This window comes from Rutilus rutilus (assembly GCF_951802725.1).
Source record: "Rutilus rutilus genome assembly, chromosome: 7".
NCBI classification, from domain to species: Eukaryota; Metazoa; Chordata; class Actinopteri; order Cypriniformes; family Leuciscidae; genus Rutilus; species Rutilus rutilus.
Window position 1 is genome coordinate 36,374,473 of NC_140221.1, and position 22,842 is coordinate 36,397,314.

Consider the following 22,842-nt stretch of genomic DNA (forward strand, 5'->3'; position numbering starts at 1 on the left):
CTTGTACCTAGTTATATTATGAAGACATTCACAAAGGGATTTGTAAATATATTATTCCTAGCCTGATTTATATAACATTTTATTCAAAAAAACATGGCGAAAATCATTTTTTTAAGGCTATTGACAGTATTTTTTGATTTACAGGATAACAAAAGTAGATATCCATAAATCCCTCTGTATTTTTTTTCCCATCTAATATGTGAACACAATGAAAAAATCATTTTTAACCTGGCTTTATCCAATACTCAGATATCGTTTTTTAAAATATATGCAAATTAGTGCATATTTGATTAGATATTGCCTGATTTGCATATTTAAACATTAAATTACAGAAAACTTGTAATACATTTTTTTCTCATCTTAATGTAGGTAATCAACTGGGAAAGTTTCATGGTGATATCTGCTAGTTAAAAATTGTACCCTATTTACCTGTAGTGTCTCGCCTTAAGTTAGATTTTGGGTAAAAAACGAAATTGTCCGTAGAAATCGAAATCTGACAAAACATTTTAAAAAGACAAAAAAAATTGAGATATTCTCAATGGGAAGAAATTATTTATAATAACCAAAAAAGTTTTTAGCGGTTGCGTTAGTTTGAGTCTGTAGTCGTTAACCATTAGCTTTATATAAAAACAACAGAAGTCTATAATATGTCCTCTTTAATATATCTATACAGTGTGTGTGTTTGTGAGAGAGAGAGAGAGAGAGAGAGAGAGAGAGAGGTTTCTGGGTTATTCTCTCAGAGACTTTCTCCTGTGGGAGGTTAAAAACACAGATCCCCTTTAATGGAGCTGACAAATGAGATCACGCGCACGCAGACACACGCAGAGCAAGGGCAAGCTGCATCAAGGCTACATGTCTCCGCATGTAAAGTGTGTATGTGTGTTTCAGATGGTCTCGTGGACTGTGTCGACCCAGACTGTTGTAGTCAGCAGATGTGCATGAGTGCCCCGCTGTGCCAAGGCTCGCCTGACCCACGTGACATCATTCAGCAGAGCCACGCCCCTTTCGAGACACGCCCTTCACGTCAGTTCTTCGATCGTGTGCGATTTCTCATTGGACGGGACAGCACACACATACTGCCAGGAGACCTGCCATTTGACAGCAGGTGATAAACACACACTGCCAAATATTAGCTTAAATACACTTAGCCAACACACAAGCACACATAATCTTATCACAGGTAAAACAGAACTTGATCATGACCTCTCCCAGATACTCAAAGATTTGATGGTATGATTGTGACCGTATTTACATGGACATAATTTTCCTATCCGTTTTTTTATGATTGTTGTGCGATCCCACTGTGATTTTGGGTAAAAGCAAAGGCAGGATGTGTGACATCAACTGTCATTTTTTTTCAGTGTGCTATAAACATCTTAGCTCAGACTTTGGTCACGACTGACAGCATTGACTGGCCGTTTAAGCCACCAGCCCGCATCCGCTCTGACATCCTCATTCACATGCGAAATTGAAATGAGACCGCACAAACCCAAGCATGCCGTTGCGTGCTAATGTTGGCAATGTTTTGGCTGGAAAAGCGGGGGGAAAAACAAGGTCAGAGTATCTGGAGTCACTTGGGAGAAAGAGGTCATGGACTGTTCATTCTTCAAAGTAATTTTGGTAGCACGATCTTTACTTGAAGGTAATGCTAAATGAGAGATGTATTTTTCATATAAAATTTGTATCCTCTTTCACACATGCAGAAATATATTGTTCAGCATTTTTTTTAAAGTTAAAAATCTGTATTCACATTAGTGTTAATTTTGTCTGCAATTTTTTTGTTTGTTTGTCTTAGTCCTGTGTTAAATGTCCTTTTTAGTTTAGCATATTTAGTCAACCTGTCCTGTTTTTTTGTTTAGTCAAGTATTAGTCTGGGAATTTTAGTCTAGTTTTAGTCAATAAAAACTTCATTTCAACTTCAAACGTCATATTTTAGTCATAGTAGTTATGAACTGATAATTGCAATTATTTTGCTCAAAATTGTAATACTGATTACTGAGCATGATTAGCCTGACGTCGTCATACTTAGATTCTAGTCAGAATGTGAGTCTGATACTGCTCCATTGAGCTGTGATTATGGGGCGTGTTTCAACCAAACCAGGAAAGAAAATGCCTCTGCTCTCAATTGGATAGACCTACAACCAATCAGAGCAACGGAGTAAGTGACGTATGTTTTTCATTCATGTTTCCGATCGACAAATGCCTTGATCGCGGTTCTCTGTTCCTCTTTTAAAATTAATGCGCTGTCGATATGTTCTATAACAGACGCGATGGCGGAATCTACACATGATGTTTCATAAACAAATTTCAGGAGAAGCATGTTCAAATAATCAATCCAATCAACTTGTCATCAAACTATTACCATGTCTACCCTATCAGCATGAGAGGAAGCATATATTTATTCACTCTGTCAACTCACCTAACATTCTTTGACAGTTTTCAGCATCCCTCCACTCACTCTTGGCCTGTTCTTCCACAGCCTGGAATATGGGGGGAGTACTTTGGGTTCGGGCCGAATACTGAGCCCGGAGCCTCTCCTCGGACAGTACGCCAAATATGCATTTATTCTATCTGACTTATTTGTAAGTGTGAAATCTCAATTCTCCAGCGGTAGTCATCTTTGTTGTAAACAAATTCAACCCAAGGGCTCGTTGGTGACGTGGATGATTACGTTACTGTTGATCATCTGTCCATCATCGTATAAAGCCCGCCCTGACAATTTGATTGGTCCGAACAGTTTTTGTTCAGGCATAATAGCTCCTCAACTGATCAAGTCCAGACCGAACTTCCTGACCTAAAATTTTTGTGGGCGGGGCTAAGTTCGGCTGGCATCCAGGCTAGAGCATGATTTTTGTCAAATGAGAAACTTCATTTTATTACAATTATTGCACTTTCACCTACAGTTTAAGCACAAATCAAGAGAATGTCATCTCTTATATAAATTAATACACTCTCTACAAAAGCTTCTCTAAAAAGCTAAGGCTAATAGTAATTCCAATAGTCCTAAATTATGTTCATATTTTTCTAGTAAAACAACAACAAAAAAAGACTTTGTATTGTCACACAGAGTTTGCTGAAGTGCATTTATTCCAAAAACACAATCGTAAAACAATATAGTCGAGATTCATGTTTGGATTTATTACAGTTCATCACTGAGAAGGTTAGATCGTAGACTTAGTCACAGCAAACAGCACAAGTAGCCATGTGAAGGAACACAGAGTGGTTGTATTATACTTTAATTTGAGCAAAATATCGCAATGGAGATCGCTGGAGACTTGTTTAAATTACAAAGTGTTTACACTTTTGTGGGAGATAACCCCATGAATGGCTTACTAATTGTAGTCAATGAACAAAAAACTGGGTTAAGAAAATATATTTTAACATAAAAAATCTTACATACTTCACATATGAGCAGTGTGACTCACCCCAAAAATAATCTCCCAAAATGATTTTCGCTGTCATCGTCTAGTTTGAGGAAGTTTAGAATCGATTGAAGCATCTATTGTATTTTTCTCTGATTACTGAAAAGAGAGTGCTCCTCTCTCAGTTTCGATCTCTTCTGACAGATCCTTTGGTTTCTCTTGCAATGACTGCTCTCTCTCTCTCTCTCTCTCTCTCTCTCTCTCTCTCTCTCTCTCTCTCTCTCTCTCTCTCTCTCTCTCTCTCTCGCTCTCTTTCTCTGTGCAGTCGAGTGTGTGTAATTCGAGGACAGGTTTTGGCCTCTGATGGAACTCCTCTCGTTGGCGTGAATGTCACGTTTCAGCATAACCCTGAATATGGATACACACTCAGCCGACAAGACGGCAGGTAAAACACACTCTTATTATCTTTGTAAAGAAAGACATATAATACATAATAGACCTTATGTGCTACAGAAACAAGCGCACAGCCATATTGTCAACATTGGTAATAAATAAGCTTTTACATTCAAAGATATATTAAAATAGTAAACAGCTATTTTATATTGTAATATTTCACAATATTACGGTTTTTACTGTATTTTTAATCACATAAATACAGCATGAAGAGCATAAGAGATTTTCATAAAAAAAATCAATTTTTAGTCAACTTTAATGACCCCAACATTTAAAATATTAATTATATATATATATAGCATACAGTATACGTCATGGATACATACACACACTATCTTGCATATTTACTGTATGAAATATATATAAACCTTTTTTTATGTATGTTTGTATTTTTGTTTTTCCCGCTAGCTTTGATCTTCTGGCAGTGGGCGGAATCTCTGTTACTCTATTGTTCCAGCGAGCTCCATTTTTGTCCCAGATTCGTTCTGTCTGGCTTCCTTGGAACCAGTTCATGGTCCTAGACCGAGTTTTTATGGAAAGAGCTGAATCCAAACCACCTGTCTGTGACCTGAAAAACCTGATCAGTCCACACGCCGTTGTTCTCTCCGCCCCCCTCCCACGATTCGCCGCCGACTGCGAGGACAGAGGAACTGTCGTACCTGAGCTACAGGTATAAGACAAGCTTGCTCTGACAAAACACTGAATGCATTATATTATTTAATTTTATTAGTTAACATCAGACTATCCTGGAATCAACTTGAATGTCGCTCAGGTCTCTTGTATGCCTCGGTGCTATTTATATGACACATGAAACTGCTCGCTTGCAGTATAGAGGGTTTAATACCTGATATTCACTGCAACCTGGTGGTGCTAGAAAAAGAATGTTCCCATTATAATCAACAAGGCATATACTCAGTGTAAAAAAAAGAGATTTCTGCAGTGTAGACATTTTTTTTAATTATAAAGTAAGCATTTGCAAGAGTCCAAATCTCAGTTGCGTGAAACTGTGTAAACTTGACACCTTTGTTGATTATAATGTAATGAGAACGTTCTAATATTGATGCATTAGTCACTTTGAGTATATCATTTACTCAACATTGGAAGTAAACACATTCTCTGAAGTTGACTGATGAATGAAACAGCAAAAAAGTAATTCAGGAACACATTTCTCAGCTAAATTTTGATGTGTAGCCCACAGAAACAACATAACATTCAGTCGGCCACACAAAACAAGTATTTTTATTCTCTTATTATTATTAATCGTGATTGCAATATCAAGGGAAATCAAGGGATTTTTGTCATATTCTTTCAGCCCTTCTGCTTATGTGGAGTGTTTCAAATCAGTCCCTCATGAGATTTCATATTGGTTAAGATGCTGTTTTGGAGGGCAGTATCCTGTGTAGGCAGTAGACAGCGAGACAGCTCACTCAGTTTTGGAACAGAGCTTGTGTGTGTCTGTAGGCTGTAAGAACTGCAACCTGTGTTTATGGGACATTTATTTGGCAGCATTACGGTCATTGGCACGGTTTTTGTTCTGTATGGAAAGTGCACACAGTAAATAGAAATACAATTAATTTCTCTCACTGTCGCTCTGCCTAATAAATCCTTGTTCTTTGCGTCTGCACGTCTCCTTCTGTCTCTCTCTCTTTGTAGGCGGTCCAAGAGGAGGTGGTTATCCCCGCTACAATTCTGAAGTTAAGCTACCTCTCGTCCAGAACTCCAGGCTATCGGTCTCTCCTGAGGGTGGTTCTGACCCACTCCACCTTCCCGCCGGGCTTGGCCAAAGTCCATCTGTCTGTGGCCGTCCAGGGTCGGCAGCTTCTGAAATCATTTCCTGCCGCTCCAAACCTCATATATGTTTTCTCTTGGAATAAAACCGACATCTATGGACAGCAGGTCACGGGGCTGGTGCAGGCACACGGTGAGGGTCTCTGTGTCTGTGAGAGCTAACTTTCTGTTGTTGTTGTTGTTGTTGTTGTTGTTTTAAAGATAAGCTTTCATTCCGTTTTACACTACCATTCATATGTTCAGGTCAAAAAGTCCGTTTTTAAATTAATACTTTTTCAGCAAGGATGCTAGCCTGGCAAGCCAGACCTACATCAAGATGTTAGGTCTGGCAACTCACCATAGACACGGCTCAATCCGAGGGGCGGGATAAACGGCTGTCTTTCAAATTCACTCTGCACGCAATAGGACAGCGCTTCAACCAACCAGAGCGTTTTCCCAACAGCGGAGCTAACGTTAGTTGATAGATTCAACTTTTGAATCTGGCCGGTAAAACTACGAACACATCTTCCTTTTTTAAGAATGACTTAAGTGCCGTTCTTTGCTCTTTTCTCAAAGAGAAACTTAACTCCAAGTCATCCAAAGTCGCGGCCAAAGCCGATTCGAAAGACTGTTCTCCAGCAGCAGCCGCCATTCTTTGTTTTCAAGTAGCAGGGAACCGTCGCAACTCTGTCGTCATTATGTTAAGCCCGCCCCGCCTACTCCATACACAATGTGATTGGCCTGACCCAATTGAGGTTTTTACAGCTCGAAAGTCAACGTAGAGTTGCTAGAATACCCTGGCTGCAAAATAAATGTTGCTGCCGCTAGGGTGCGTCTAGATTTCTAGGCTACAAGGATGCATTCATTTGATCAAAATGGACAGTAAAGACAAATTTTACAAAAGATTTCTATTTCAAATAAATGGTGTTCTTTTGAACTTTCTATTTATCAAAGAATCCTGAATATATATTTTTTTATAGTTTTACTCCAAAATATTAAGCAGCACAACTGTTTTCAACATTGATAATAATAAGAAATGTCTTTTGAGCACCAAATCAGCATATTATAATTATTTCATGTGACACTGAAGCCTGAAGTAATGATGCTGAAAATGCAACTTTGCAATCACAGGATTACATTTTAAAATATATTAAAATAGAAAAGTTATTTTAAATCGTAATAATATTTCACAATATTACTGTTGATGAGCATAAAAGTCTTAAAAAAACATTAAAATCTTACGACCCTAAACTTTTGTAATGCTATTGTAAGATAAAATGAAATAAATCACACATGAAATCACACATGAAATAAAATGTCTAAATAGAGTTGTGTAAAGATGAAGGAACTTGATTGTATGTACTTAATAAGATGCAAGAGGCGCAACTGATTAGTCTCTTTCATAATTTTGAACTGTTTATGAACAACTGAATCTAGGACTCCAAACAGAACTGACTGACAACTGTATTTTATGCCATTTTTCATAAGCTGAGATTGACAGATAGCTAATATTAGTGATTGACAGCAAGAAAATAACCAACAAAGCACACATACTTATGTCCTGGCTATATCAATGATGTGACAGACAACTAGTTGTTGAGTGCGGATCCATTCAAACAGCACTTACTCAATCAATCGAACTTGCTCTCAAAATTGTGTTGTGGCTCCTTGAAAATGTAAGGAACTCACTTGAATACAGTTGTCACTGTCTTTCATAACTAAATAGTGTATGAACAGGACCAAATTTAGCAGGACTGTATCCTGCTGTTGTATGATCATAGCCCTTCTTTCTCGCTCTCTCCCTGTCCATTATTTTGAGATGCATCACAATGACAGCAATCAGACACTGCAAAGGATCTGAATTCATCATCTTTTGCTCATTGACAAGAGCGTTCAGTTTTACGCCGCACTAATACACCTACTGAATAATGGCTAAAAATTAGTAATTACTGGCTATTATGGAGGAAATTAACTTCTGTTTTCAAGTAGTAATTAGAAAGAATTATGCGAAAACATAATAAACAAATGTGTCAGCGGCTGTTTTTTTTTTTTCTATCACCAATAGAGATTATTTAAACACAAATTACAGAATGCTACATTAATATATCTTTGAATTTGTGTAGTGCTTGTAACGTTTTGCCAGTAACATATTATTAAAAGGTAGAAAGATATAAAAATCCTCATGACTCAGGATCTCTGCCCTGCAAACAGGCAAATATAATTATTGGTTAATAATTATTATTTATCCTCTCAACTGTGTTTATTTTGTCTACAGCTCTAGCGTTGCTACTTTGAAGAGCCCGTCTAATTAAGTTCAATGTAACACCATGGCAACACAACTGTAACTGAACCAAATATAACATGTTCCACTTGTTTAACTCTGAGGATGGGTTCAGCTCTTTAAACATTTTAATTCTATGTTATGACACATTTATGTAGAGTAAGGTATATGTAAATGTTATTCCGTTAATACTCTCTAAATGATAAATAGTTTCACGATTTTATATATTAACACATATTAGTCTAATTAATCTTGTAAAATGGTATTAATTATTGGTTATACTGGGTAATTTATGCATTAAAATTCTGAAGTTTCACTTTAAAATGAAGAATTACCAATGAAAGTGTGTGAGTAGGTAAATTTTTTTCTTCTGATGATGGTGATCGATTGGTGATATTTAATGGACTAAGTCTGGCACTTACGTGTGTGTGTGTGTGTGTGTGTGTGTGTGTGTGTGTGTGTGTGTGTGTGTGTGTGTGTGTTTGTGTGAATTAATGACAGTCTCTGTTGGATACGAGTATGAATCGTGTCTGGACGTTGTGCTCTGGGAGAAGAGAGTTGCTCAGCTGCAGGGCTTTGAGTTGATGCCATCCAACCTGGGCGGATGGACACTGAACCAGCACCACATCCTCAACCTGGAGAGTGGTGAGTGATAATCACATGCACACACTCATGCGCATGGGTGTTTTCTTCAACTATGGACGCTTTTGGCCCTTTAGACTTTTAGAAATTTAAACAAACTTTTCAAAATCATTAGTTTATTTACTTTGCCTGCTAAAATGTGCAACAGTGGATATATTGTATCACAGGAGAATTGTAGCATATTTATGTTTTTGCCCCTAAACCTGTCACAAATTTCAAATCACCATTCATTTTGTGGTGGAAATGAAGAAAATGACATTTTAATTCTTTTTTGAATAAAATGGCTTTTCTGGATAGATTTTTATGTATCCTAAATGCATATATTTCCTCAGTTTTGGTATAACAAAATTACAGCTTAATTCGAAATGATACGCAATAAAAATATTTAATTGTTCACATCTAATATTTCATCTCAGTTATGCTTTTCACCTGCACAGTTGTCTCATTTGTAACCAGATACACAAATTTTTGATAAAATGTTATGTGCAAGATTGTTAGCCGTCTCATGTGTGGAAATGACAATGCAACTGTGGAATAGTCGGAATTTGTGTAAAAGCAATTTTCCCCCAATAAATGTTTAGTTCCCTTTCAGTCGAGAACATCAGACGTAGTCGATGTCGACTGAATGGGATCACGCTAGGGAGCCAACCATCTTCGAGCATGCGAGCACGAGCAAATTAAATTTGGCGTGCGTGATGCGGGTATAAATACGGAAGTGGATGCACGCAGTAGTTGCTTTTTGCTTCGGAGCCGTTCGATGGTGTCTGAAGAGTGTGTTGAGTGTTTCAACGAGCGAGTGTGTCGGTGTTCTTCTGGAAAAGACTCTCCCAGTGCTGGTGGTTTCTACAGCGCGGTGCAGCGGTGGTCGCGAGCTTTGAGCTCTCAACTGCTGTTCTAACAGCAACAAAGTTATTGTTTGTTTGTGCTGTCGGTTGGTTGAGGGCGAAAAAGTGAGTGCTTCACTGTTTCAGTTCACTGAAACTGTGTTGCCGCTGTCATTCCCTGTGTGCTGGAGATGGAGATGACGACTCGGCTGCGCTGCCTCCCTCTGGGAGACCAGCATTGCCCGAGCCGGATCCAGAGATGTCAGCTATGCTGAAAAAGGCCACCGAGGCGGTAGGGCTCGTGTGGAACGAACCACCGTGTCCCGAGCCGTCTCGGTTGGATGATTGGTTCATCGGAGCGGGCCGGTCTGGTTCTCAGCCCGCCACTCCGGTGCCATTCTTTCCTGAAGTGCATGAGGAGTTGACGAAGGCATGGATGGCATCTTTCTCTGCCAGAAACCGCCTGAGTAGCTCCTCCCCTCTCACTACCCTTGATGGAGGAGTGGCTAAGGGTTATGAGGTGATCCCTCCGGTGGAGCGGTCAGTCGTGATGCAGCTGTGTCCGGCGACCGCTGCCTCTTGGAGGGGGAATCCTCGTCTCCCCTCTAAGGCCTGTAAGTTCTCGTCCTCTCTGACGGGCAAGGCATTTAAAGCCTGTGGGCAAGCTGCTTCTTCTCTGCATGCCATGGCGCTTCTGCAGGTCCATCAGGCCCAGGCACTCATGAACATGCACGAGGGTAGTCCAGACCGTGAGCTCATGGGTAAGCTCCGCACTGCTACCCTTGCCCTTCGGGGTACGAAGGTTGCAGCTCGCGCGGTCGGTCTGGCTATGTCCACCTTTGTGGTCCAGGTGCGCCATCTCTGGCTTAACCTGGCGGACATGAGAGAAGCGGACAAGGTTCGGTTCCTGGACTCTCCCATATTGCAGGTTGGGTTGTTCGGCGACGTGGTAGAGAGCTTTGCCCAGCAGTTCTCTGGCGCCCAGAAGCAGACGGAGGCCATCCGGCACATCCTGCCCCGACGGCCTGCTGCTGCCTCCACCCGGTCGTCGGAGGCAGATCCTCCGCCTGCTCGTCGCTGAAGCCGTCCGTCTGCAGCCGCAACCACTCCCGCTGAACCACCGCTGCAGCCTCCACCCAGGTCTCAGCATGGAGCCGGCTGCAGAAGGGCCGCCCCGTCCGCTTCAGGCGCTGCCAAGCCAGGTGGCAAGCGACATCGGAAACGCTGACCTGAGCGGACCACCCAGGGATGGAGGATTGCTCTGGGAGATGGTCACCGATCCACTCCCTTCATCCGGTGTAGGGCCGGGTGAAGCTTTTTTGTTTTGTGTGTGTCTGTTCCGCCGCTGGCTCCCAAAAAAGTGGAGCCAGCGGTACCCATATATTCAAAGAAAGAGCAATTTCTCTATTCCTGGGCCCCAAGAGGGCTAGTCTGACTGTGTATGACCCTGTAAAGTCTTACACCCTTCAGCCCCCTCTTGTTCGCCAGCTGGCAGCTAGGTGCGTTCGAGGACCCGGTCATCCGCCTTCTCACGCATCCCCTGCCACCCAGTGGAGTCAGGTAAGTGTTGCACCGCACACTCAGATCCCGCTTCGGGCCGCCTTCAGGCCTCTCAAGCCGGATCCTGTCCACCTTGCTGCCCCACCTCGGGTATGTCTGGTACTCGTGTGGCCCCGGCCCCTGGTCCGGTTTTGTCGAAGTCTAAAACGCTTCCAACCGATGCCCAGCCTGGCCCAATTCTGTACCTTCAGACCCGGCTTGCAATTCATTTCGCTCGGCTTCCGCCCAGGCTCAGTGACATTCATCATACCTAGGTGTTGAGCAGAAATGCTCCTAAAATAATTTTTTAGTGAGATCCATCACACCTAGGTGTTGAGCAGAGCTCCTCTCCTGTGTGTGTGCGCCGCCTGCACTGGCTTGATGACCGAGTCCCGAGCTGGCCGTGGCAGAGCGACACGCTCTGTAAGAAAACAAACACCCTGGCCTGTCGCCAAACCCTCAGCCCATAAGCAGACCTTTGTTTCCCCGGGCTAGTGGCTCCTGGAACATGTGTCCTCCAAATGTTGGCTGAGGCGCCACGTATAAAGGGCATGCAGTAACAGAGCTCTGGGCGCCCTCTGACTGCATTGGCATTCATTGCCTCAAGTTGCTTACAGTCCCTCGCTTCAAGACACCGCTGCTCAGCGAGCTTGTACTGTTCTGACAACATTGCGACCGTCGAGCTGCGCTCCCCTTGCATGTTGCAACTCGCCCTCCACCTCCTCCTTGGAGTCAGAAGCTTCTAAGGTCATTTCATTCCACCAATTTTTTTCTGGCCTGCTCAATCGTGCCGCTCACAAGCCTCACGACAGCCTCCGGACCAGATACAGTGTAGACTCCATCCCCAGCTGGCCAGCTGTTTCGGACCACTTCGGGGCCGCACAGCCACGTCTGTTGACCCTCCGGACTCGTCCTACGCCAGTTGTTTCTTCTCTTGTCTGAGTATCCCTCGACAAAGAGTCTGGCCACAGCTGGCACTGGGCCCGTAGAAATGCGTTCCCCAGTGAGCCTTCTTGCACTATGGTGCTAAAATTAGGAAGAGATGGAACAGGTTCTGTTAGTTGCCCCTCATTAGCCAACCAACCTCCTCTCGACAACCTTCCTGACACCTTCCTCTGAGCACATTCTCAGGGATGGGGCATGATGGCACCCGGATGGCACCAACACTTGGAAAGTTCCAGGTCTGGTTCTAGTAAGAACGGGACGCGGAGGTTCTGGTCTACTGCAAGAATTGTTATGCAGTAGAGACCATCACTTCTGTGAGCACCCTCTAGAAAGACACTTGCTCCTCTAATAGAAGTCGAACCTGTTCGTTGAACCGAGTCTGCTCTCTGTGAGATCCCGAAGGTGTTCGATCACTTCAGTGCTCCCTTTAAAAACTGCTTGTGGTTGGAGTGAGGGCTGTTCCCTCCACCCCAAAATGTTGTGGCTTCTACATTGGCGCACATCATGAGGCAGTGGATTCAAATCCAAGCGGAGTACGATTTGATCGTCAGGTCCCTGAGGCGAGCAAGGAGATATATCCGCCTTGTGTCCCCTCCCACTGGATATGTGTGCAGTTTTGCTCCAGTTGAGTTCCCTCTTAAACTGAACACTGTTGAGTTCCTCCATACCCTTCGGCCTCAGACGTGGCGGAGTGTCCGAAGCCAGGCCTATCACTCGTATGCACTGGTGGAACCTGTGTTAGGCTGGGTCCATATGTTGTGATCCCTACGGCGATCCCATATGTGTATTATTCCACGGTACGGCTCCCTACGGTGAACCCGTGTCTTCCCTCTCTGCCGTCACTGTTGGTTGATCAAACTCCCCCCTGTTATAGGCTGGAGTCATCCCAGTGACATATGTAGTACTGCCCGGTCATCCACCCAGTCCATATGTGTATTCCCCACATGTTACCTCCCTTCGGCAGGATGTGGTTTCCGCAGTGTCCCTTCCTTCCTTGTCAGGGTACGCTTTCCCAGTGGTCCTGTGGAACAGCAGTCAACTTCCCTGGCCTAAGCCTCGCCCTTCTCCGCCTCAGAGTTGCGGGGGGACTTGCGGCTTTTACCCAGGCACTGGAAGGTGGCAACTCTAGTGGCGTTTTTATAGGGTTAAAGATCCCTACATCTGATGTTCTCGACTGAAAGGGAACGTCCTGGTTGCATAAGCCTTCAGGGAACGGTGGACGTAGTCCCTTTGCCACTATAGCTGGACCACCGCTGACCGAGTTCTCACGGCTCCTCAGCGTAAAGCAACTAGTGCGTGCATCCACTTCCGTATTTATACCCGCTCCGCGGGGCGGAGTGTGTGAAATCACGCACACCAAATTTCGTTTGCTCGTGCTTGCATGCTCGAAGACGGTTGGCTCCCTAGCGTGATCCCATTCAGTCGACGTCGGCTACGTCCTCCTTCAGGGAACGGTGGGATGCATACGTTCACTGTATTTTGGATTATCATAGTTTTATAAAGTATTTGAAGAATTGTTTTATGATAGATTTTCATGTTTTTAAGTCTGGGACAGGGGTAAATATCTGAAAAAATCCAACACATTTTTAAAATGATTTAAAAAAATTAAGTTGAAGTCAATCCCTGAAAAATTAGCTTAACCCATGAATTCAGATTGCAACATGGCAGTGTTTACCAAAAAAGATGCCCAACATAGAACATGTTTACATCTAACATCCTCCCGATTCATATATTTTGCTAGTTTCTGAGAGCTCCCTAGATGGCAGTTTGTATCATTTCTTTCTTTAGCTTGTTTCTACGGGGTCTTTTATCACCAATACATTTCATCCTTCAATCTAATAATCTCTGTTTCTTTTCTCAGGTATCCTTCATAAAGGAAATGGAGAGAATGTCTTTATTTCTCAGCAGCCTCTGGTCATCTCCACAGTGATGGGGACAGGGACGGTCCGTGCCATCCCATGCCCAAACTGTAACGGCCCAGCTGTGGAGCAGAAACTGTTTGCCCCCATCGCTCTGGCCTGCGGCTCGGATGGAAGTGTGTATGTAGGTGATTTTAACTACATCCGCAGGATTCTGCCCAATGGATTCTCCATCAGCATCTTGGAGCTCAGGTCTGCCATCTTAGATCAGCAAATTAATCATTTCTCAAAAGTGTTTAAATGTTTTTCTTCTTTTTTATTGCATAAGTAACTGTTGTATGCAATCTCTATAGTTTTAAACTAATAGTTTTATTTAGTAATGTATGAATGTAAAGGGTTTAATAACTGATTATTTTACTATTAGGGATTCTGTTTTTTATTTATTTAATTTCGTATTTATTTATTTATTAGATTTTTATTTTGTACGGTTTTATTTAAGCCATTTTTTTAATTCTTATTTATTAATAAAAAGATTCCTGCTATTGAAATATTTAATTACATCAAATCAAACACTAATAAATGTTTTGTCAAATAACCTACAAAATGAGCTTTGCATAGTGACATCTAAATTGAACTGTTTTATAAAAGTTATTTAATGATTAGATTATGTAAAAAAAAAATTGTATCTGCTTTTTATAGCTTATACAAGTTTTCATAATTGTAAAAACAAAAATTATCTGAGGAATGTCTTTTCTCAATGTTGACTTCAGTTTTAATTATTGACATTTCTTTCCATGTTATGCGTCCAGAAATCGTGACATTAGACACAGGTATGTTTTCTCTTCAGAACAGTTATCACTATATAGTCTTTCAGTCATTAATACACTGTACTTGTGCTTGAATTCATTATTTTTATTTTGAATCTCCATTCATCCATGCATCAACCTTGGAGGAACTAGAGGTTAAGTGACTCAAGTCTCAAATGCAGAACAACAGATTTAGAGGCAGCAGCCCCTATAGTAAGTCAGCAGAATCAAATGCTCAGAATTGGGTCTTGTCCCATGAAAAGTCATTAAATAAAGTTGTAAATATATTTGAGTAAATTGCTGTTTCTCATCAAGGTCATAGCACCCCACCGCTCTGAACATAAATATTCCTAATGATAAAAATACTATTAACACAAAAACTTCAGGTCCTTGAGGGTCACTGCCCTGAAGAATTTGATCTAACCCTAATAATACACACCTAAACAAGCTAATAAATGTTTTTAAGATTACTAGAAAAGAGTTTTTGTAAGGGTTGGAACTAAACTCTGCAGGACAGTGGCCCTCCAGGACCGAAGTTGACCGTCCCTCCCAGAAAACTTCAGTCAATACATCACATTAATCCTGAGCTTTAATGACTAGAGCCTTTTCCTTGTTTTTCCCTTTTTTCACCCTTTTTTCCTTTTTCACCCTTTTTTTCTTTTTTCCCCTTTTCTTCATTTTCCCCCTTTTTTTATTTATTTATTTAAAGTTTACCTTTCAATTACTTTGGAGCATATCATATTTTATTTTCTTATAATGAAGGCCATCTTTTATTATTACATTTTTGCATGTTTGTAATTGTATTCAGTATATTTTTGTGTGTGTATTTGTGTGACTGCGGACATGTTTTTGTGTGGGCATGTGTGTTATGAAGCCACACAGTGGCTACTGTTGCTTGTAATCTTCAGTGTGTGGTAAGGAATCCATCTGGGGCGTTTTTCTGGTCGATGGATTGAACACTAACAGCTTTTCACAGCAAACTGCTGCCAGCATCACACCACAGTCTCCTGCTTATCGTCTAGATCCTCCTCGTTTCATGTGAATTTAGAAACGGCGCCCCCCACAGAGAGGGAGTTAGAGTGTGGGATAGACCTCTGCCCCACAGACTAACACAGACAAGCGAACTGTAATCCTTTATCTTTGCGTGCGCGCGTGTGTTTGCTCACAGTATTACATCCCACAGCAAGGGGGAAATCCTACCTTCAGACGTCTTTTGGAGATAGCGCTTCTGATCAAAACAGAGTCTGATTCTACCTCACGAAGACTCAAAAGAACCTTATAGTATTAACATTTTCAATTTCATCCGTCTGTCAGTAAACAGACAGTTTGAGGGGGTGGCTTTTGCCCTTTATCATAACAAAAACAGCTTGGAGAAAAATATGAATCTCTTTTACCATTTCAATATTGTTGTAAATTTTGTTAATTGCTTTGTGAAGTAACTATTTACATTTGTGACATCATTATCGAAAGCGACTCTCACTGCATTAAAAGTGTTCACTTTAGAAGTCTGTGTATTCCCAGAGAATTGAACCTACGCCATTTTAGCTACAGAATTTTTTTTACCCTTCATTATAACAAAAGCAGCTTTGAAAGACATATTAGTGTCTTTTACCATTTCGATATTGATGTAAATTTGGTTAATGGCTTTGTGAAGTAACTATTAACATTCATAAATGTTTTTGAAAGTGACCAACAGTAAAGGCTGGAATACACTACACGACTTTTGCCCAGATTTACAGTCTGGACAAGCTGACGCTAGTTGCCGAAAGTCAGAGCCAGTCTGCAGATTTGAGTCGACAGATTTCACAGAAAATCATGTTGTGTATGATGATTACAGACTCCGATTTTTTTTGCTTCTAAGTTTGATTCCGTCCAGTCGGAGGATCTCAAACATGTTTGATATTTTGAGAATATTTTAGAACACAAATTGTTTTCATTTGTCACGTGTCTCCTTGCAACAAGGTACTGTATGTGTTTCTGTGTGAGTTTGTTAATGACTTGAAAGTCTGGTAGTGTGTGATCCTCAGTCGTTTAGTATACGGTGCCCAGTTTTTCCTCTGTAACTATATACAAGTCAGCAAGTGTATAATGCCTATTGTGTTTTAAAATTTGTTCAGATTTTAAAAGTCGCGTCGTGTATTCCAGTCTTAAAGGGGTCCTATTATGCTTTTTCACTTTTTCAACTTTAGTTAGTGTGTAATGTTGCTGTTTGAGCATAAAAAAGATCTCAAGGATACAAAGCTCTAAGTCCACTCCAAAGGGAGATATTTTATTCAACAGAATCCTCTTTCCAAGAACTACATTGAACGTCTCGTTTGGACTACAGCATGTTTTTTCCAGGCTTTGTGAAGTCACTATGTTACTCATTTAAATAATCCCAGCCCACGGAATACTGAAAAAAGGGGACAAGGCCTGGTTGAGCTGCATTGACCTTCCTAAGGCTGATGAACTTAGAGTGGTTCAAATCGATTTTGAACACTGTTCCTGAACATTATAACCCCAACGTTTATCTGTGTGCAGCACATTTTTTGTAGTACAGCTTTCAGAACCTAAGAGAGTACAATGCAGATTCTCCTGAAATGGAGCAGGTCTTACTTTGTCGGGACAAACTGTTGTTGGTGGATCACAACTTTTAAGTATGTCTAATTATTATTTGTAGTTGCGTTTTCTAATAACAAGTCCAATTATAAGTTTTATGTTGTAGCCAACATTAGTGTTGATATTGTGTTTACTGTAGGTTTTGTAACCTCTCGCTTTTGAAAGACTGTTCACCGCCCCTTAGCAAAATTAACCATGGTTTTGTAATCGATTACTGTTTGTATTACCATAGTCTTCTGACAAGTATCATGATTAAATGGTGTATAACATTTTATCTAAAATGTATAATAATAAAAAAAAAAAAAAAAAACATCACTCTGAAACGTCCTATGAAATCCATGCTTGTCCATGCATGAAATACGTTCTGCATGATCCTCTTTGTTTGTTAACATTCTTAAGTCTGAATCAGGCTTGAATTGGTTTGAAATTGACGCCATCCTTAATAGAGCACAGATATGGCACATTTCGTATTTCGGAAGAATTTTGAACAATCAAGCATGAAAGCATATTCTAGTACTCCCTAAATCTAAATCAAGACTTCGTAAAAGGAAATAATAGGACCCCTTTAAGTGTAAAATTTATCGGTATGTGCATTCCCAAGAAACTGAACCCATGACCTTTTAGTTGTTAGCAGCTTAGCAACAGGAACTATTCCCCTTTACCCTGACCTCATAGCCCCTACACAGTTCTAAGCACTCTGCTGTCCTTAAACCCAGAAGAGTGAATCGACTCCCCTTAAATGTCAGAGCAGCAGAGTGCCTCATAATCTACAAGTACCAAACTCACCACAACTCAGACGCCACAGGTGATTTGCCAGAGGAAGTGGTGTGCTTTGTCATGGGGAGCACAATCCAAATAACATGTTTCTGTTATCAAAAGACAAAAAAGACCTCATCAATTTTTGTGGGGGACAATGTTTCGCTCCTTTAGGAAAATCTTCTTTTTTTTCTTTTCATTTCCTCCCTTTCATTCTGCCCAAGGAACAGATGATAAAGAGGCAGCAGGTAGATTTGCTCTTAGGGCAGAACCGGATGGAGGGAAAGGAAAGGAAGATTATAGGCTGGCAGGGGTCCGACGCACTGTAGGGGCTGAGAGTTTTGATCAGGGCTTGTGTTCAGTATGATTGAAATTTCTGCAAGGCGCTGAGACCTGGAGGTTTTTTTTACTCTAACCTTGTGTGAGCATGACTCTGTATGTGGTTGTTTTTCAGTATGGATTTCGACTTTTGAAATAGTTTCAGCATAAGTACATTGCCAATATGTGTGTAGCCCTGCTTTGTCATAAAGCCTTGTTTAAATTCTCTTCCTTCAGCTCCAGTCCGGCTCATAAGTACTACTTGTCTATGGACCCTGTGCACGAGTCGCTCTACCTGTCGGACACAAGCAGCGGGAAGCTGTACCGCCTGAAGACTCTGACTGAACCGAAAGATATCAGCAGGAACGTGGAGGTGGTGGCTGGCAGCGGGGAGCAGTGCACACCCTTCCACCCAAACCAGTGCGGCGATGGAGGCAAGGCCACTGAAGCAGCGCTCAGTAACCCCAGGGGTGAGAGTCCAGCACACACACATGCTGCGCTTCTGAATTCAAAAAGAAAGAGCGAGTGAGCAAGGCAGAGTGGTAATTGAAGGCAGGGAGAGAAAAATATAGGCATATTTCAGTGAGAGAAATGGGAAAACTGAAAAAGTAAGATACATGAAAGATGCCTTCCTTCTTTGTTAAATCAGGTGGAGCGACTATTAGTCCCGCCTATCCATCACTGCCACTGTCTCTTTAAACCCGTCAGTCAGGCTGATGGACAGACAGGGGCGTGGCTAACGGGCACGTATGTTCTCTTATCCTTCAAGCCTCATTGTGCACTCTCTCTCACACAGTAACTCGCTCACTCAACTGTCGCAGTTAAAAGCCTCCACTTACTTGTAAGCCCCTGAGGATAGAATTCATAAAGAATCCCAGAGCAGGAATGTTATGTATGTGTGCGCGCGCACTTTGATTTCGGACTGTTCTGAAAAGAACTGTGTTTCAGATCAAACTGTAAATCACATTTAAAACTGATTTAAGCCTTTTTACACTCGCTTTAAAAGCCTTCCGTTGTGCGTCTCGGGGTAGAATACCCATTTTCCCCTTTGTTAAAGTGTTTTTTACTGAAGTCTATTATCTGTAACAGGCTCTGACCAAAATGCTGAGAGCTTCAATAACTGCAATCCGACCTTCTATGTTCTCAGGCCATGAGGGGGTCCGCACAAATAGACTGCAACCAAAGCGTTAGCAATTCAGTGTCACGATTTTTTTTCTCTGTTTAATTCTGCTAAACTGACCCGTATCGCTGATATGTGTCACTATACATACCAGTCTTGACAGTTCTGTACGGTGGTGTGTGGCTTGACTTTGGCTTGCTGTTGATTCAATTAATCTCAATATACAGAATGTTTTTATAATCAATATCTCTTTATACACATAGAAACTCAGAGTGATGCAGTATTGATCTCTGCACCATGGCAGCATCTTCCGTGACTATGATCTCTTTAGTGCTGTAAAAACGGATAGTCTTCGGCTAGTTTCAACAACCAAAGGCCCAGAGCTTCATGCTGGGAGCCAGTAAACAAGTCAAAATCAAATCAAAATTATGCTTATAAAATACCCTGTTTGTTTTGAAAATATTATTTTATTTTTAAGAGATTTGACAGACAATTACAGGAAAATTTACTGGCGGGATTGACATTTTCAGCATCTGTAAATAATGATTTTTGAGCATTTTTAGACTGCAAAAAAAAAACTCAACAGATTTTACCCCAGATTTTATATTTGTTGCTCTAAGATCAAGTTGTGGTTCGGGCATCACACTAAAGCAGTGGTTCTCAACCTTTTTGAATCCCCATTGCTTACAACAATATCTGAAGACTTTTCCTTTTTTTTTGTGATTTACTGGATAAGGATTTAGGATAATATATTTTTATAAAGATTTACTCACAATTTCAACCTGATCAAATATTTTAGAGCTTGGCATAACTAGAAAAATGTAAATGCATTATAAAACTGAAATCTTTATAAAACTGTCCAAGGAGTTTTATAAGATTGTATTCATTTATATGGCTTTTCCAAGTCTAGAAATCAATCTAATAAAAAATAAGCTACCTCATATAACCAGTTTTTGTTGAGGGTGTGAATTAAAATGAGAAATATCTTGATTTTTAATTGTTTAGGTTTATTTCAATGTGTTATTTTAAATAAATTGATTTAGTCTTATTTTAAATAATATTAAGCCATCTTGAGACCCCTTGGAAGAGGTCACCTAGTGTGCCCCGGCCCCCTGGTTCAGAACCACTGCCCTAAGGTGTCATATTCAGATCTTTCTACTCTGCTTTTCTGTTTTTAGGTAAAAATAATTGCTCATAACAGCAGTATGGCATACTTTTTAACAGTTCACATTAAGAACATTAACGGACAAAGGATTTTGAATCGAACGTGAATCCAATAGAGTAGCACAGCTGTTTTCAACATTGATAATCATAAGAAATGTTTCTTGAGCACCAAATTAGAATTTTAGAATTATTTCTGGAGGATCAAGACTGGAGTAATGATGCTGAAAATTCAGCTTTGCCATCAAGGGAATAACTTACATTTTAAAATATATTAAAATAGAATTTTTTTTATTTTTATTATTTTTTTATTTTACAACATTTCTGTTTTTACTATACTTTTATCAAATAAATGCAGACTTAGTGAGCATAACTTCTTTCAGAAACATAAACTTTTTAACATGTATATGTATTATATTGCTTTGTTTCAAAATAGAAATATTTAACATAATGTATTTAATTTTCCTTTAACCCTTTTTACGGAAGCCCTGAACCGCAAAAAAAAAAAAAAAAAAATTACGAGAATAAAGTCTAAATATTTCATGATTAAAGTCGAAATATTTCGAGAATAACGTTTTTTTACGAATCTTTTCGTAAGAGAGGTACTCTTCAGTACCTTTTGGCTTAATTAGTCATCCAATTGTAAAAGACATTAGATAAGAAGACATTGTACTACTTAAGTATGATTCCTAATAGAGCAACCGCTGACCAATTCCTCTGAGATTCTGCTGTATATAAAGGGGCTTTTTACACCTGGCCACTTCATGCGTTTTCTGTGATCAGATAGCTATCCGATCGTGAAAAGACCAGGTGTAAATGCCCTCCGAAACGCATTTGAGACGGATTTAAATCCGATCGCTCAAACCACTTCAGGAGGTGGTCTGGGCCGCATTCCAGACAAAACTGGACAAGTGTAAATGCGTCTGGTTGTTGAAACCACATATGTAAATTGTACTCCACCCAAAAATGCTAAAAAATAAATGTGTGAAAGCATGTTATAGGCTATTTGTCATGTTATAGCCAGATATGACGGTGCTACTGCAGCACACATCACTGCAGATGAGCAGCTGAGCGATCTATTCATCAAGCCAACGTGCAAACTACCGCAAATCAAAGTCGCAGACGCTTAATACGCAATCATCTTCATTAAAAGTAAAGAAACGAAATGATCTTACCAGTGCTGTTGCCGCTCTCTCTTATTGCGCTCTTTGATTTTGAAATTAGCTGATGATCATTAAAATCCAGCTCATATCTGTTGTTTTCGGTGACGTGACCTTCATGAAATCTGCATTTAGCGCAGGAATTGAAGATCGGATTTATATCCGTTTTGCGAAAACATTTATGTGACCAGGTGTAAATGGGATCGTTTTGATAAATTAGATAACTATCCGATCTGAAAAAAACGCATGAAGTGGCCAGGTGTAAACAGCCCCTAAATGTCCGCATTATATGTTTGTGTGTCAGCGTGTTCTGTGTATATATGCTCTACAAGCTTTGTGTGTGTGTGTGTGGTACGTTTGCAGTACTCTGATTCACTGAAGTCTTGGATTTAGGGTGAAAGAGATAGAAGGAGAAAAGGGCACATTAATTCATAGCTCCCTGTGGGATAGGGCGCTCGCTGTCTGGTCTGATGCCAGCCGAAAGTTTAAGAGAAATAGAGAGAGAGAATGATGAGAAGCGAACAGATAGATATGCTCCATTCAGTCTGAGTCCAGAAGGTTTAGAGAGAAGCACTCCTGAAGTCTAAATTATTGTGATCGGCTTTTGAATTTTAATATACTGTGTGACGATTAGTTTCTCCTCTGATCATTTTCAATCTAACCAGCATTTGGCGTTTTAGAAGATGAGTAAGAAAGTGAGCTTCTGGACCTGTGGGTCTCTGTGTGTCTTCAGGACCCTTTGAAGGGCAGAGGGAGGTATACCCCTCCGAAGGCAGAATAAATAATTAAGCTCGTTATGCTCGTTAAGTGGGTAATATGCCTCGTAATTGGCACCCATAACAAGATGCATTTGTAAACAGGCTTATTGAGGCAGATGGAATTTCAGCAACAAGGGTAGTGCATGTGAGTGTGTGTGTGAATTTGCATCTGGTTTACAGCACAACATGATCTGTATTGTTTGTTGCACACAAGAAAAGAGAGAGAGTCTGAACGGACACTCAGCATTTAAAGCCGCTCATCATAACCAAATAGTAGATTAAAAAGTTAGGCTAAAGAACTGTGCACCATTTTAGTATAGTCAACAAAAAAAGATGAAACTGGGGATAAAGCGTATTTACTCAAGTGAATATATCTCAGAACTGATTTTGAAAGTCAGTTTCTCTATAGGGACATACATCAAAGTCTTGGCCACAAAAAAAAAAGTAATTGAACATTTCCACTGTTATTGTCCAGAAAAAATGATACAGATCA

At 40.7% G+C, this 22,842-nt stretch overlaps 1 protein-coding gene across 1 annotated transcript in view; it reads left to right on the plus strand.

Moving 5' to 3' along the window:
- Positions 1-22,842, plus strand: part of tenm1 (teneurin transmembrane protein 1) — a 157,985-nt gene that overhangs the window by 105,343 nt on the left and 29,800 nt on the right. Inside the window, exons 15-22 of the mRNA XM_084414207.1 lie at positions 889-1,105; positions 3,688-3,807; positions 4,224-4,485; positions 5,469-5,736; positions 8,365-8,508; positions 13,675-13,924; positions 14,482-14,502; positions 18,388-18,620. Coding sequence (XP_084270333.1) covers positions 889-1,105; positions 3,688-3,807; positions 4,224-4,485; positions 5,469-5,736; positions 8,365-8,508; positions 13,675-13,924; positions 14,482-14,502; positions 18,388-18,620 — 1,515 coding nt within the window. The remainder of the gene's footprint in view (positions 1-888; positions 1,106-3,687; positions 3,808-4,223; positions 4,486-5,468; positions 5,737-8,364; positions 8,509-13,674; positions 13,925-14,481; positions 14,503-18,387; positions 18,621-22,842) is intronic.